The 17,256-nt window shown below is 39.8% G+C and overlaps 1 protein-coding gene and 1 long non-coding RNA gene across 4 annotated transcripts in view; one reads left to right on the top strand and one right to left on the bottom strand.

Annotated features, from left to right (window-relative positions):
- Positions 1 to 12,268, top strand: LOC125127418 (uncharacterized). The gene is made up of 4 exons (XR_007134927.1): positions 1 to 237; positions 819 to 901; positions 1,985 to 2,216; positions 11,936 to 12,268. It is a non-coding gene; the product is annotated as an uncharacterized LOC125127418 (long non-coding RNA).
- Positions 3,704 to 17,256, bottom strand: part of CCP110 (centriolar coiled-coil protein 110) — a 26,898-nt gene continuing 13,345 nt past the window's right edge. The window contains exons 6-16 of one of the 3 annotated variants that reach the window (XM_047780386.1): positions 15,039 to 15,166; positions 14,392 to 14,551; positions 13,703 to 13,842; positions 13,334 to 13,450; positions 12,880 to 12,981; positions 12,588 to 12,704; positions 9,991 to 10,064; positions 9,411 to 9,473; positions 8,164 to 8,223; positions 7,580 to 7,665; positions 3,704 to 5,223 (exon numbers count right to left, since the gene is read on the bottom strand). In XM_047780386.1, the coding sequence (XP_047636342.1) occupies positions 5,171 to 5,223; positions 7,580 to 7,665; positions 8,164 to 8,223; positions 9,411 to 9,473; positions 9,991 to 10,064; positions 12,588 to 12,704; positions 12,880 to 12,981; positions 13,334 to 13,450; positions 13,703 to 13,842; positions 14,392 to 14,551; positions 15,039 to 15,166 (1,100 nt within the window). In that variant the 3' untranslated portion in view covers positions 3,704 to 5,170. Of the gene's footprint in view, positions 5,224 to 7,579; positions 7,666 to 8,163; positions 8,224 to 9,410; positions 9,474 to 9,990; positions 10,065 to 12,587; positions 12,705 to 12,879; positions 12,982 to 13,333; positions 13,451 to 13,702; positions 13,843 to 14,391; positions 14,552 to 15,038; positions 15,170 to 17,256 lie in introns of all 3 variants that reach the window. The other 2 variants (XM_047780385.1, XM_047780387.1) reach the window with 2 other exon arrangements.

Raw genomic sequence — 17,256 nt, forward strand, 5'->3', positions numbered from 1 at the left:
CCCTCTCCGGCCGCCATGATTGTGAGGGGCAGCGTCGGCCCAGTAGGCTGTCGCAGCGCTGGCCTGCGTCGGGAGTGTGAGTGGCAGGCGGCTGCCTGACCCCCCCGGGGCCCCCTGGAGGCGGTGAAGAATCCAGACACCCGGGGGTATCGGACGCTAACTGCGGCTGGGGGTGGAAAGGGGGTGTTTGGGATCCAGCCGGCGCGAGCTTTCGCGGCTAATTCGCAGTTTGATCCGGTAAGCCACGCCCCTTCCCCGGGCCACCGTGTCCCCTCTGTGCACTGCGGAAGTTAGGCATTTCCGGTATCCTCCTCTTGGGTCCTTAAGGGCTTCCCTGGATCATAGTGTGACAGCTCTCAACTGGAACTAAACTGGAGAAAGCAGAGGTCACCTTTCCTCCGTCTTGGCGAAGCCCTGCGTTTCTATGAAGGTGGATGTTCATTTCCGCTGCAGAACTTCTGTGCTCCAGTGTTTTCTCTGATTAAAAAATAACTACACTGAGCACCTTGCATTCACTCTTCATGTGCTCCTCACTGCAAACCTCTGAAGTAAAAGCGATTATCACCTGTTTCGGCTGGTAGGCGCCCAGCCCGGGTTGGTTAACAACTAATCACAAAGCAGCATCTTATCCTCACTTTTTTTGTTTCCCTTTTCAAGCGCCTTTTCTGACAAAAAAAGAGGTTGGAAAACCACATTCTTTTGAGTGTCTTTGAGGACGCCCTCCCCAGGAAAAGACAATAGAATAATACACACTTAAACCTGTAATGGAATGTGTTGTTTATCACGCTGAATCCTAGTTTCTTCATCTGTGAAATCAGGATAATTCTGACGGAGGTGAAGGGAGATACATATGAAATGGCCGGCAAATGGTCAGTACTCACTGGAAGCAGTACGTGACTAGGTAAGCTTAGATCACATCGTGCCTTCTGTGACCTTCCTGTTTTCAGAGCTCTGTCTGTCCACAGCAAGAGACTGACTCTGCAGTAGATCATAAAGCAGGGCTTCTCTCCTTTGAACTGCACAGGCTCATCTGGGGATCTTGTTCCATGCAGGGTCTGATTCAGGTCTGGGCCAGGACCTGGGCTTCTGCATTTCTTACAGGTTTCCAGGTGGCCCTGCTGCTGGTCTCTGAATACAGAAGGGACTGTGGTAGTTGTAGGTGTAAGGGGGCGGGGGCGGGGGCGGGTAACTCAGGATTCACATTCAACCATGCCCACTGAATCCAAGCCCTGTACAGCATGTCTACTATGCACAGATAAGGGGAAGTTACCCTGAAACACTAAAGTTAGGGGAAGGGTGAATAAGGGATTTTCCCCACCATAGGCTGAGAAGCAGGATCACAGTTCTGGTGGCACCTTTGTCAGCCACCTCAAGAAACTGAATTGCGAACCAGAGAAACTGACCAAAACGTAACCGGTTAAATAAATAAAAAGGTAATATTTTACTGTCAGGCATAATTTTAGTAAGACAGCATAGCTGTCCTCAGAGCTGTCTTTAGAACCTAACCAACGTGGCTCCACTGCACTGTATTCCAATCTGATTTGCTGTAATCTGTGACTGGGTCTCCTTTGGTTTGTTGGTTTTTTTTGTTTGTTTGTTTGGTTTTGTCTTTTTTGCGGGGGGGAGGGGGTTTAGGGCTGCTCCTGCAGCATATGGAGATTCCCAGGCTAGAGGTCTAATTGGAGCTACAGCTGCCAGTCTACACCACAGCCACAGCAACGCCAGATCCAAGCCTCGTCTGCGACCTACACCACAGCTCATGGCAACACCAGATTCCCCCACCCACTGAGCAAGGCTAGGGACCGAACCCACAACCTCATGGTTCCTAGTCGGATTCGTCCACCACTGAGCCATGACGGGAACTCCTGGGTCTCCTTTGGTTTTTAAAATTACTTTTATAACCTGTATGTATGCACACTATGGTCTGTTAGAGCATCCAACTTCATTTGCTTATTGAATAACTATTATTCTTCACTGGGGGGAGGAGGGGGATTGTATGGGTTTGTTCACAGGACAGTGACACCTAACAGAAAAAAAAAAAAAAAAAGACCTTCATCTCCAGCATGGGCCCTTGTTTTCAGCTCTGAATGATTAAGTTCCCAGTCATATTCATCATTCTCAGTGTAGGACATCAATGAGAGTAAGGATGGCCTTAGGAAAAGGGCCTTCTCACACTGCCCTGCAGATGATCAAATGCAGTATCTCCTCAAAGAGAGGTAAGAAACGAGGACCACTTTTCTTTTCTTTTTTTTTTTCTTTTCTTTTTACTGCTATACCTGCAGCATATGGAAGTTCCCAGGCCAGGAGTCAGATGAGAGCTGCAGCTGCTAGCCTACACCACAGCCACAGCAGCGCGGGATCCAAGCCGAATCTTCGACCTGTGCTGCAGCTTGAGGCAGCACTGCATCCCTTAACCCACTGAGTGAGGCCAGGGATCGAACCCACATCCTCACAGAGACAACAACAGGTTTTTATCCCCCTGAGCTGCAGTGGGAACTCCCCATTTTTCTATGCTCATATTCAATGATTAGGCAGCACCAGGAACTGGTTTGTTTTTTGTTTTTGTCTTTTTTCATTTTAGGGCCTCACCCATGGGATATGGAGGTTCCCAGGATAGGGGTCAAATTGGAGCTGTAGCTGCCAGCCTACACCACAGCCACAGCAACGCAGGATCTGAGCTGTGTCTGAGACCTACACCACAGCTCACGGCAACGCATCCTTAACCCACTGAGCAAGGCCAGGGATCAAACCTGTGTCCTCATGGCTACTAGTCGGATTCGTTTCCTCTGAGCCAGCATGGGAACTCCAGGAGCCGGAATTTTAACGCTGTGCTAATCTAGCAGCTTTGTTGTACGCTCCAACCTCAGCATTCTCTCCCATCCGCTCCTTAGCAGGCGCCCAGTTCTTAGTAAGCTAAGACATTTCCAGGTCCAGTGAACTTCCACCCTCTGAAAAGTCCAACTCATGCAAAAAGCAAATAATGAAATACACCTTTCATGGGTCTTGTAAAAATGATCATATTACATTATTAAATGTCTTGGCCACATACTTTTCAAAAGTCCTTTCTTTGGTAAATAAAAAAGATCAAACTAGATTTCCTTTAAGATGAAAAGTTTATTTTGCCTTTTGCCTAGAAGCAAAACTAGTGAAAATTAAAATTAAAGTATAAAAATAAATATAATTTACATTAATGGGCATTCCACTCAAAGTAAAAATAACAAAAATAATGTATATAAATAAAAATCCATAAAAGCACAAAACCATGTCTGGCACTTTCATGGGCAAAAGCTGTGAACATTAAAAAATGTGTAAAACTCACAAGTTTTTATTAAAAAAAGAAATACTCAAGTTTCACATCCTTAATCTAAAACTGGTTTTAACTTTCTCCAAAACATACTATTTGTTTTAGCCAGTTTGCTTTAGTGTACATGAAACCTGTAGCATCTATCTTTCATACTGGAAAAACCCACAATATTAATAAGCTGTATCCTGAGTTTTCAGAGTGATAAAGCACAATTTATCATATTAAGAAGATAATTGGATATACTTTGCCTACAAATATAAATTGGTAACAGAGACATTTTTGACAGTCTTCTGTTTCTAATTTTCTGGTACACTCATGAAATAAATGATACATCTCAATAAAGTCCATCAAGTTTACATCCAGAAGATGTTATTTTCTGACTACAGCTGGATGTGAAAGTTAAATTTTAAATGGAACTGCAACTCAAAGAAAACAGTATCTCCACACTCTGTTTTTTTTTGTTTTTGTTTGTTTGTTTGTTTTTGCCACACCCACAGCATGCAGAAGTTCCCTGAGCCACAGCAGTGACCCCAGCTATTGCAGTGACAACGCTGGGACCTTAACCCATGCGCCACAAGGGAATGCCTATCTCCACACTCTTATAAAGGATATTAAGAATACATATAGTCTACATTTTCAAAATACCAGTATCTTTTTTAAAATTCAAGTTAGAAAGATTAAATGTACACAGTCCCAATTTTATGCGAGAAACACAAAGCCCTTTTTGGAAATGGCATGATAAATTAACAGTGACATTATTTTTCATAAAATACGTTCCCTTGGTAACTTTTTTTATTTATATCTTCAACGAATGTATTAATGATAAAAAACCTTAAACATCAGTGCCTCTTAAGTAATGCAAAATTTCAACTAGACATTATTATCCCATTTGAGAATCTGAATTTGTCATAGTATGTAGCCCTTTATCCTCTCCTAAATCAGGCATGCTTAAAAAAAAAAAAAAAAGAAAAGAAAAAGAAAAAAAAAGCAGACTATGAAGAATTAAACAGACAAAATACAAAATGTAACTGCATGCAACGTTATATTCCATTTTACAGAAATGGATTTAATAATGCGTTCATTCCTAAGCGCGACTACATTCAAGAAGATTGTGCTCTCTTCCTCAAGTGTCACCCTCCACAGAAAGATTTTATAATTCAGTAGAAATGTTTCTAATAGTACAAGGGTAACATACATTAAGCCTAACATTTCTGCAGAACAACTAGTTCTTGAGAGGAATGTATACTTATGACCAAAATGGTGATGCCCAGCTATTTCTGTGGTAAATTTTAGGTGGACCACAATCAGCAGGCAAGTGTTTTATCCTATGTGGTTACACCACAAGCCCAAGAATATGAGAGGGTAGTCAGAGATCTTCTAGTTACAAAACCTGGGAAAAACTTTCTTCTGCAATAATTTCCCCTTGAATAGAACAGTATCTATTATTTTTTTTTATCAAATTCTGCAGTGGGCAAAGATGAATGAAACTTATATTGCAGAACTTAGAACTTATCACACCTTTTCAGTATTTATAGAAATAAACACAAATGTCTTTGAAGTTTACAAAAAGATTCTCAGCAGACACCTGAGTAATAAAACAAACAATGTTTGTACAGGTTAAGGACAGAGATGACCCAATTACTAAATACTAACTTGTCTTCACCCAAAAAACTGACAGTAAGAGGCAAATGGGGAGAGGGGGGCAGGATTAGCCAGAGCGACCAAAATATCCAGCTGATTTCTCAGCCCTCTGACATCACTCTGACTGTGTAAACCAAGTCCAGAGTTAAATACCAAGTCTTGAGCAGGGAGAATAATGCAGATCCTAACCCTTCCCCCTTTGTTATCCTAATGAGTGCTGTCTTCTTAAATTGTCGCAACATTTGGCCGCTTTCTTTGGATTTTTCCTGCATATACTCCTAAAAATAGAGCAAAAGTAATATTATTTCTCAACACTGGTTTTTCTGGAATGATACCATTAAATGAGTGCTCACTATGTACCAGGCACTGAGCTAGGCAAAACATATTATCATATTTAATCCACATTTAGACAATCATGAGGTAGAAATGGTTACTACTATTTTAAGGATAATAAAACTGAGACGTGGGACAATGAGGCACTTGTGTAAGTAAGAGAGCTAGAAGCAGACACTCTGAGAACCCAGTTCCACCTAATTTGTTGCTGTGCTTAACCATTTTGTGTTACTGTTTCCTACTCTGCTTTAATTACTGGTTTCTGAATTTCACGATATAGGTCAAGCACAAGACATCAGATGAACAAATATGTTTTAAAATATATGAGATCAGAGATTGCAATTTACCTTGTAAAAACTGTAAACAACTTTAATTGCTTTGCAGCAAACTTTACTGACTTGTAATTTACTTCGGTTTAAAAGTATGACAGTCTATCTCCACAATAAAAATAAGTTTTCTCGGAGTTCCCATTGTGGCCCAGTGGTAACAAACCCGACTAGTATCCATGAGGATGCAGGTTCGATCCCTGGCTGTGGTGTAGGTCGCAGACACAGCTCAGATCCCGAGTTGCTGTGGCTGTGGTGTAGGTCAGAGGCTACAGCTCTGATTTGATCCCTAGCCTGGGAAACTCTGTATGCCGCAGGAGCAGTCATAAAAAAAATAAATTAAAAAAATAAAAAATAAATGAAAATTTTAAATAAAAAATAGGAAAGAACTTTAGTACTTGTTGAGATACATATTATACATGTTAATATACATGTTAATTCAAGGGTTAAGTACATTCTTATTAATAATTATGTTGCAATGCAACTAAACCACAATAGTTCTACATACTGAACTTCACTGTACATATTAACTACAATGACTTCCTATTCATCCTTATACTGTTGCGTATTACCAGATAGAAACAGTAGTTGCTGTTTTACTTAGAGGTTCACAAGTGACAAATAGTGGAGATGAAATGCATGAGAAAAGAATATGGAGAGTAGTCACTGTGGCAATAGATAATATTAGGCAAAACAATAGTAATTCCTCAACGATTTGCCAACTAGCTAGCAGTTATCAAAATATAACACTAACATGGGAAAAAATTGAAAATGTCTTAAAATTCCACACAAATCAACGATTTGCCAACTAGCTAGCAGTTATCAAAATATAACACTAACATGGGAAAAAAATTGAAAATGTCTTAAAATTCCACACAACTTCACAAGCAGCAGATCTAGTGTTTGGTCTGAGTTCTTCCAAACAGTTATCTTTCAAACCAGTTGATTCCACCTCTGGAATAAGCAGTGAATTCCCAAAGATGACCAATTATCCTCTATGAATTCAACATTATGAATTAATTCACTATATACATTCAGAAGGTCAGCAATCAATTCAAAGTTGTGATCAATGTCTTGTGCCCTTTTTGAACCTATGTGAACTACTGGTAATAACATGAAAAAATATATATTGCCTATTTCCTCCTAATTTGAAGGAAATCACTTAATAATAAAAGCTCTAAAATATGAGAGTTTTTATTAATAAATTATATACTAATGGGAAGATAAGAATTGATTAAAGACTTAATCTTCACTGTCTGGTGATTAGGTTTCTTTTAAAAGTTTATAAAGCAGTATAGTTAAAGCAAAGCATTTTTAAAATATTTTTAATGGATCATATAATTTCTGGTGAGTTTATCATACAGTCTTAACAAAAATATCTAAAAAATATTAAAACATTAGCTTGTTTTGCATTAGCTCAAGACTGAATTTGTCTTCTTGCCACCATAAATATAATTTTAAAATAGTTTTAGTTTAGCTCTTAACTAATTCTCAAATAATGAACATAAAGATTTAGCTCAAGCTTTTTATGGAGCAGAAGACTGACTTCACCCCCTCCCACCGGGCATATTCACATGTGATCTTGTGGTCAGAGGGAGGAATTTTTCCCCTTATGTGCAGGTACAAATATTCCCGGGTGATACACTTTCCCAAAGCTGAATAAACATGCACAGATGCAGACATCAGATGGTTATATTTTACTCATTTACAAAAACTTCTCTGAATTAAGTTTGTGTAATTCTACAGATTTTTCATAATTTGTTACAGAAATCAGGATTGGGGCTACAGCTTCACTAAGATTTCCTGACTGCCACAAAATACTAACACAAATGATCACTAGGAGGAATGACTGTGAATATGCCAAAATTATGGTGGCAAGGAAAGACACTGGATCCCGCTGGTGTGGCCTGTGTCATGGGGCGGCTTGTGCACGTCTTTCTATTGAATGGGCTTCAGGAACTCATTTGCTACACACCTGAAACAGGCGCTCTGTTAGGCATTCTGCTCTGTGAAGACTTCTGTCTATTTTGCACAACCCCCTTCACTGATGTCTTAGGGGTTCTAATTGAATATAAAAAAATTAATAAGTCACTTGCATTAAGGTCTAAATGTTCAACATTCAAAGAAAGCAACCACACGGCATCAACTGTTCAAAGCACAATAAGCTTGAAAAGAATTTAAGTCTCATGCACACGTACAGGAAGGGAGCTATACTTTTGCTTCAGCAGGAGACTATAACCATGGCTTACGCTTTACTGGAGAATCGCTTTGGTGATGATGAACTTACTATGTGAATGCTTATAATATTTAATGAGCAAATGGTATGAAATGAAAAGTAAAAACAAGCCAACATAAGATGACAATTAAAATATAATACACAACAGTACACCCAAAGGGTTATCTTTGCACAAAACTTTATAAGCTCTGCTAATGCAATAAAAAGATCACATTTGAAAAGTTATCCTTTATCTAAAAAGCACAAAATTATTTTTCCCTCTCAAAGCTAATCTTGATTTGAATATATTTTTTAAGTACCCATGTGTGTTGTTGCATTCTTACCCTTGTCTACTCAGTAGCCTATGAACAGGTGCATTCTGTCCTTGATTTGGCTGAAGGACTCTGTTGACAAAGCATATAAAATATTAATTTGATAGGATAAATTCAGTTTTTCCCCATTTTCTTTCAATAGATAAAAGATGATAACACTCGGGTAGAAGGCATCTATTAAATGATTTGGCCTATACACTAGCACCAGGCAAAGCAAATCGATTACAGAGTATTAATATGGTACTTATTTGCTCACCAAAAGTCCAAACCTTAGTTTTTCATCAGGAAAGAGATGTCTAGCAAGTATTAATCCTTGTGCTTTTAGATAAGTTACTTATATACTTTACAAAACCTTTGCAAACATCTGAGAGACAGAATATCACTCTTGTAACTGCAAAAAACAGGTCAGAAATATTAAGCTAGCTTTCTAAGTTTTTTAAATAAGTATCAGATTTCCCAATGTGGCACAGTGGAAACGAATGCGACCGGTATCCTTGAGGACACAAGTTCGATCCCTGGCCTCATTCAGTGGGTGGGGTATCAGCGTTGCCGTGAGCTGTGGTGTAGGTCTCAGATGCAGCTCAGATCTGGCGTTGCTGTGGCTGTGGTGTAGGCCAGCAGCTGTAGCTCCAATTTGACCCCTAGCCTGGGAACTTCCATATGCTGTAGGTGTGGCGGCCCTAAAAAGCAAAAAAAAAAAAAAAGCAAAAACAAAAAACAAAAAAGTATCAAAGTCCTCTCGGACCGCGGACTGAACTCAGGACATATGGGGCTCAAATTTCCATCAGAGATGCATGTCTGACTGAAAGCTCTAGGAACATCTGGTCTGACACATGACCAGGTACCTGACCAGGTGTTACTATGTTCTGACTCTGCAACCCCCAACTCAGCAGGGAGAGACTGACTGATGAACTGATGAGAGATTTACTGATTTACTGTAGAAAAGCAAGCTCAGGATTTATAAAATTTTCTTTCCTTAAAAATTGAAAAATAGGAGTTCTGGTTGTGGCACAGCAGAAACGAATCTGACTAGTATCCATGAGCATGCGGGTTTGACCCGAGGCCTCGCTCAGTGGGTCACACGCGGATCCAGCGCTGCCAGTGTGGTGTAGGCTGACAGCTACAGCTCCAATTCCACCATCTAGCCTGGGAACATCCATATGCCACGGGTGCGGCCCTAAAAAGCAAATATCAATCAATCAATTAAAAAAAAAAACTGAAAAATAGCCTCTCACCAAGACTAAGTGATTTTTTCTCACCTTGTTTCAGAAGGATTTTGCTTAACCAGAAATTTCTTATTTGGCATTCCCATTTCTGCAGCTCTAACACAATATAAAAATAAGGACACACAAATAATGTATTTAGAAAGGGGGAAAACATGATTACAAATGCAATACAGGATCAGAAACAATCGCCATTTCAAAGTTGGTATACTACTGAAGGACCTTATGATAAGCACACTAAAGACAAATTTCAAGAAAGAATAGTTTTAATAGGATACTTTCAGGATATTCTTTGCATTAAGCTTTTCCCTTCATGAAGTCTTTAGGTATTAGAAAAAGTATATTTAAAAGATAGAAAATTAACACTGAAAGATTAACTATTTTAAAGATGATTTGATTAGCTATCAATTACACAAGTTGAACACGGACAAATTTATTAGTTAGTAAAGATCAGATTTTACCACCAGATCTGAATAAAATTATTTATATAAAGGGATTTCTATCACCTCAGCTGCAGAAAAAATTATTTCTAATCTGAATATACAAACCAACAGATGATTAAAATTTATTGGCTTTGATAATAATTAAAATGTGACAAGACATGAAAGAAACTTACTTCATGTACTTCTTCCTATCAAGAGACTTCTGTGTTGCAGCTGAAAGGGCTACTCGTGGACTTTTCATTTTATCCTTTAAAACACAAGTGACATCAAGCTCTAGTAGTATCAGTACTACCACTGAATTATAGGATGACCTCAAACTGCATAGAAAAGCTTCTCTTACTAACATTTTGAACTTTAACAGCCTTTATAACTGAAGCAGGCTGATTTTTTAAATTAAATAATTAAAGTTATTTTCCCTGCCGTGGCACAGCAGAAATGAATCCGACTAGGAACCATGAGGTTGCAGGTTCAATCCCTGGCCTCACTCAGTGGGTTAAGGATCCAGAATGGCTGTGGCTGCGGTATAGGCTGGCAGCTATAGATCCAAGGTGACCCCTAGCCTGGGAACTTCCATATGCCATGGGTGTGGCCCATGAAAAGCAAAAAAAAAAATTGGTTTCCCCAATGAAATAGTACAAATTTCACTTGTCTTTTGCCAACCACACCAAGATCATTGATTCAGACCACAGATCTCCAACACTCTGATGTACAGCTGACCCTTGAACAACACAGGTTTGAACTGCATGGGTATCTTACATGCAGAATTTTTTCAACAAATACACTGGAGAAACTTTTGGAGATTTGTGACAATTTGAAAAAACTCACAGATGAAATGAATAACCTCGAACTATCCAAAAAAATTTTAAGTATGTCATGAATGCATAAAATACATGTATATACTAGTCTATCCTTACATAAACATAAGATGAGTGATATTTAATATAAAATTAATGTGTTAAGTTTTCTAATTGTTTTATAACTTTGCTTTCAAAAAGTTAATTACCATATAGTATCCCTGCCTCTTTCTCTCTCTTACCCTTTCTCTCTCCCTCCCTCCCCCTCTTCTCTTTCTCAACTGCAACCTATCATCACAGATGAGTGGTTTAAAAAACAAAAAAAAGAAAAACACTGTTTCCAATACTGCATTATGAATGAAATACTGTATCCTATAATTATAACAATTTATTCCTTACTGTATGGGTTAGGCTACTGTGAAGCAATCACATTGATTACACTAAGCTCCCAGGCTGCCTCATTATCAATGCATGAATCATTATAAGTATGAATTTTTCACATTATCTTTTCATTTTTGATATCTAGTATTAAAATAATACAAATAACATCTACACAGTTTTGTATCATATAAGACAATACCAATATAGGTACTAACAGATACATTCATCTTGTAAACAGATAGAAATTTATGGTATTGATAAATACAGCACAGTACTTTAAATGTATTTTCTCCTCATTAAGTTTTTTTTGGAGTTCCCATTGTGGCTCAGCAGTAATGAACCCAACTAGGATCCATGAGGATGTGGGTTCGATCCCTGGGCTTGCTAAGCTACCATGCCAATCGGACCCCAACCCTGGGAACCTCCATATGCCGTGGGTGCAGCCCAAAAAAAGCAAAAAAAAAAATCTTTTTTCTTGGCCATACCCACATGTGAAAGTGCCCGGGCCAGGGATTGAACCCTCACCACAGCAGCAACCCAAGCCACTGCAGTGACAATCCTGGATCCTTAACCTGCCACACCACAAAAGAACCCCTTCCTTAAAATACTGTTAATAATATTTTCTTTTCTCTAGCTGAAGTCATTGTAAGAATATAGTATATATACATAGAACATACAAAATATGTGTTAGCTGACTATGTTATTGGTAAGGCTTTCTGGTCACCAGTAGGCTAGCAGTAGTTAAGCTGCTGGGAAGTCAAAAGATATACTCAGATTTTTGACTGTGGGTCACTTCTAACCCCCCATGTTGTTCAAGGATCAACTATTTCAAATGAATATCCTAGTGCCTGGCGCAAAGCTCCTAAAACCCTTGTAATCAAACCTCCCGGTAGGAGCATCTTTCGTTCTAACATTTGATCCTTCACCTCTGTTCCTGACACAGAGCTCCAAAACCCCTTGGAATTTCCTGCGTGATAGAAGCATCTTTGGTGGGCTCTGGATGAGGGCTAGTACCAGAAAGACTAAGCATCATTGCAACCTTGGAACTTTCATCTTCCTGGGACAGGATCGGGCTAGGGATTGAGATAATAATCAGTCCTGCCTTATGATGACACCTCCGCAACATCCAGATGCCAGGTAGCTGCCGCACACCCTCCACCAGGACAGGAGCTCGGCTCTCAGGACCCTTCCAGATCTCACCCTGAGCATCTCTCCATCTGGCTGCTCATCTGTGTCTGTATTCTTTATCATATAATAAACCATGAGATGTACAGGACTGGTCCCCTGAGTTCTATGAGCCATTCTAGAAAAATTTTCAAACCCGAGGAGGGAGTCACGGGAACCCCACTTTACAGCCAGTTGGTCCGAAGTACAACATAGCGGCAACATGGAACTTGAGACTGCCTCCTTAGTTGGTTAGGACCTGACACTAAGTCCAGGTAGACGGTATCAGAACTGAACTGTACGACACTCAGTCAGTGTCAGACATCTGGTGGGGGGGAACCTGCACATCTGCACAACCTGAAGCATTCTGTGAGTGTAAAAGAAACCTTTTTTTTTTTTTCACTCACTAATTTAAAAATTAGGTCACATACCATTTGCCTGAGCATCTTCTCTTTGCGGGCTTCTCGATCATGACGTAAAATTGACATTCTTTCAGCTGCATCCATTACAAAGAATATGTCGTGAATACCATACAGGGCAGCTCGTAGCTAAGTTAAAAGAAAAACATTTTAAAAGATGAGGTTAGAGTTCAGTTTTATGATGTACACTCTTATTTAGAGAAAAAGGTTAACGTTTTGGTTGAAACCTACTTTCAGTGGTTCAAGGAAGGGAGAGAAATAAAACATTTCCATTTTCTGAAAGCCTTGAAGACACACGCATTACCTGAGCTAACACCCTTTCCTGAAGAGAAGCATCTTGTGCTGAAACAACTCCTCTCTTTAATGGTGCTTCTGACTGAAAACTTCTTATGAATTCCATAGTGTCCTGAAAGAAGAAAGGTTCCTTCAAACACCATTTTTCTCAGAAGACTGAATGATCACTGGAGTTACTTTGTGTTCTTTTTCTCAGGTAATCCGAAAGACTATGAACGCAATAAAACTATTACATCACAAGTCCCACAGCACGCACTTTAAAGTGAGATAAAAACGCACAAACTACTCCATTTACATATTTTTAAAATTATCTGAATGAGATTAATCAATTTCTAAAACATCCTATATTACAGTAACTAAAAAAGATTTGCCCTGCCTAAGTTCTGAACTTTCGTCAGTTCAGTTCTCACAACACTGATAGAAACTGGGACAGAAATGTAATACAATTTACACGATCCTCTTACTTTTACAGTTTGTCGAAGCTGTTTCAGCTTATCTGTCTGCATAAGCCTACGAGTAAGAAATCCTTTTGCCACTGCTGTTACTTTGTTAAATTTTGCCTGCACTTCTGGACTGAAAACCTAGAAGAAATAAGACAGACACGTTTTAATAATATGAGCATTATACTCAAGATTGTTTTTCTTAATCTATTACAGTGAGCTAAATTCTTCTATATGTGTCTCTTCTGTGTGGTTTAATCTCTAATAAAAACTAAGCTTTTGATGTACGGCAAAAATAGTTATGGCTCATTTGCACAACTTAAGATACTGTAGCTCTTTCAAAAAGACAGACACACAGACAGACATGCAGCCAATATTACTAAGTTTGCCTACCTGAGACCACTTCGTTTTGGCCCTTCCAAAAGGCCTTGTTACTGAGAGTTTGGTCAAGCCACCAGTTGATGCTGCCCAGAGGTAGAATGGTACTTCATTTGCAGAACCAAAGCTATGCTGAAGGGCAGAATTTGTGATACCTTGAGAAATATACATATTGTATTATTCCTGATGTCAAATAATCAGAATACACAGAACATCCAAATAAACACGCCACTCACGAAGAATAACAACTCCTCTGAAACCGATCCACAGGCAGACTTAAAATATTCATGAACTTTCAGCTTATACACCAGATGGATCTTTTCAACACAAACAGCATCTCAGGATAATTGAAGATGTGGAGATAAGCTCTTACTGGAACAGGGGAATTAGATGTAATTCAAGATCACTCAGGAGATAGCAAACTGTGTTTTCACTTGAAGAATATCACCTGCTGCATGAATGAACAAAGACTGGGCTCTGAGTCAAATTTCCTGAGGTTTTTCTTGCTAAGGTGGCTTTTCTCATGAACACCTGCTCACTGGCCTTTGGTTTACTGCTATCATTTCATTTTTCACCAGCGGGCAAAGAGCAGTGGGTTAGACATGGAATTACTTGTAGAAAGGAGGTACAATTTTAAAGTGTGCCAAATAAAATATCCTACTATAACTTCTTCGAGTAGTGGGAAAGTATTTTTTAATATTTACCAGAACTATTTGAAGTCTGGAGTGAGTCCACTTGAGACAGCACTGTTTCAAGCAAACCAGAGTCACTTATCTTTCTCCATTCCAAGTCCACAGCACTGCTAATGTCCAATTCAGAGGTTTCTGCTGTCTCTTTTAACATTTTCTCCTGTTCTTCTATTTCCTGTAAATTAAGTTTCTTGTAACATGGTGGCTCTTTTGGTTAATTACAAATAGTATCCTTTTAGGCTTAGCTAAAAGTATGTATAATTATCAGCAAATTATTATTTATTTCCAGGTTGTCCTCCCACAAATAAAATTGACAATTTAACTGACTTTAAAATGTGATCTATTGACTACAATAATCCTAAAACAAGTGTCCTTCTTCTACCAGAATAAATCTGTCAACATCTACTTATAAAACACTTCTGAAAAACTATTAAAAGTTTTGAATCAAGGAGTCAATACAGTATCCTTTTGATAAATTCTGCATTTATTTTTAGATAGGGATCTAAATATTTTAACTCACGTTTTGGCAAGACAAATACTCTCCATGTCTCAAAATCAAGGACTCGCTTAGATTAAGCTGTTCAGGGGAAATGATTACGAGCATCCTGTCCATGACTAAAACTCCACTTACAAGCCCTTTGCCCTACATTTTCATTCCTCACCTTCTGCAACCTTTCCTGTTCCCTTTCCTGCTCAGCTATGAGCAGTGACAACTGCTGGGCGTGCTGTTCTTCCAGTCTCTTCCGCATTTCTTCAAAAGCTAACATCTTGCTTTTTAACATCTCCTCGCCTTCTGAAAGAAACACATGCCCTCAAATTCAGAAAATTGACTAATATCTGATGTTTATATCATCAATTTAAAGCATGCTCCTGACCAGAAATACTCCTGGATCTGATATAATGCAATCGAGATGTAGCCAGGTGCCCACTGTGAACCACATTCTCTGCTGCTGATGCTCTCAATTCAATGCTACCAAACAAAGGTCTGCATCTCATCACCCACACCCACTCGTTCGACACATCCCGTCATGAGCTGAACTGATGGGGCCAAGTCTATACATTCCATCCAGACTCTCCTCACTCCAATTAACTTCAAGATGTGGTTCTCATGGGCATCTCACTTCTATTCTTTTGTTTTTGTTTTGTCTTTTTGCCATCTCTTGGGCTGCTGCTATGGCATATGGAGGTTCCCAGGCTAAGGGTCTAATCGGAGCTGGAGCTGTAGCCGCCAGCCTACGCCAGAGCCACAGCAACACAGGATCCGAGCCACATCTGTGACCTACACCACGGTTCACGGCAACGCCGGATCATTAACCCACTGAGCGAGGCCAGGGATCGAACCCGAAACCTCATGGTTCCTAGTCGGATTCGTTAACCACTGAGCCACGACGGGAACACTTCACCTCTATTCTTTCGATGCTCATCCTTCTCCAGGATTGCTGGTATTGCAGCTCGTAGTCTTGCTTTGTTTCGATTTTTTTAAAAATAAATGTTGCTTTGATAGTGTAAAGATTCCAAAAAGGATTGAACAGTAAAATTCCAGGTATTTTAATTACTAACTTAAAATGTATTAAATCAGTATGACTGTGCAGCTTACTGGATAGAAAGTGGCGAGACACATTGGAATGTTGAACTAGCAAATATTACACAGACATAACACATATATATTCAGGGATCCATTATAATTCAACTAAATTCAAGCAATTCCTTCTTTCCGGAGTTCCTGCTGTGGTGCAACAGGCTCAGTGGCGTCTCTGGAGCAATGGGAGGTAGGTTCGATCCCTGGCCGGGCACAGTGGGTTAGGGATCTGGCATTGAGGTAGCTGCAGTGTAGGTGGCAACTGCGGCTCGGAACTGATCCCATGTGCCATAGGGTAGCCAAAAAAAGAAAAGAAAAACGAAAAAAAAAGTTTTTGCTTTCCAAATACACAATAATTTTCATTAAGATGTATTTCTTTGTTATTTGTCCTACCTGCTATGGTAGTCCGATAATTTGTTCCCAAATACATTTTATTTAGTTACAACAATCTGCATTTGTTCACAGGCAAATTTTTGTGGGCAAGGGGGGGCTGGAAAAGCAGGAGAATTTTTTACTTTCAGCAAGAAAGGAAAAAAGCCCTCTCAACCACTCAGCCAACAGGAGGAGTCCATTCAGCTCTATCTTAAAAACTTCATAAAGGGAAGTTCCCGTCGTGGCACAGTGGTTAACGAATCCGACTAGGAACCATGAGGTTTCAGCTCGATCCCTGGCCTTGCTCGGTGGGTGGACGATCCGGCGTTGCCGTGAACTGTGGTGTAGATTGCAGACGTGGCTCAGATCCCGAGTTGCTGTGGCTCTGGCGTAGGCTGGCGACTACAGCTCCGATTAGACCCTTAGCCTGGGAACCTCCATATGCCATAGCAGCAGCCCAAGAGATGGCAAAAAGACAAAAAAAAAAAAAAACTTCATAAATGAATGCCTGTCCACGGGCTCTGTCACTGCGAGGTATGCCCGAGGGAGGCAGGCCAAGCTGTGGGCAGCTCAGCACACTGCATGGCTTCCCTTGCCTACTAGCCACCCGGCTGCCTCCAGGACTGGCCTCGTCTCTCAGGCACTGGCCTTGTGAAAGCACTGCTGGAATCACCATGTGGTTGGTGTGTATACTTTGGGTATTTACTGAGACAGCCTCTAGCCGGCCATGTCTTCTGCTTGGAGAATCCAAGCTGGCTTCCCAGGTATCAGCTGTGGTTTTTATTAGCATTCTTATGAAGTCACATGGGTTTTAAGCAGTCTGCCCCAAACCAACTATATTTTGTCCTAGAAACCATATTACTTTCAGTGTATAATTTTACAGAATATGAAGCTTTTCTCAGGAGGATATATATCACGTTAAGAGTTGA

Source organism: Phacochoerus africanus, chromosome 5 (assembly GCF_016906955.1).
Source record: "Phacochoerus africanus isolate WHEZ1 chromosome 5, ROS_Pafr_v1, whole genome shotgun sequence".
NCBI classification, from domain to species: Eukaryota; Metazoa; Chordata; class Mammalia; order Artiodactyla; family Suidae; genus Phacochoerus; species Phacochoerus africanus.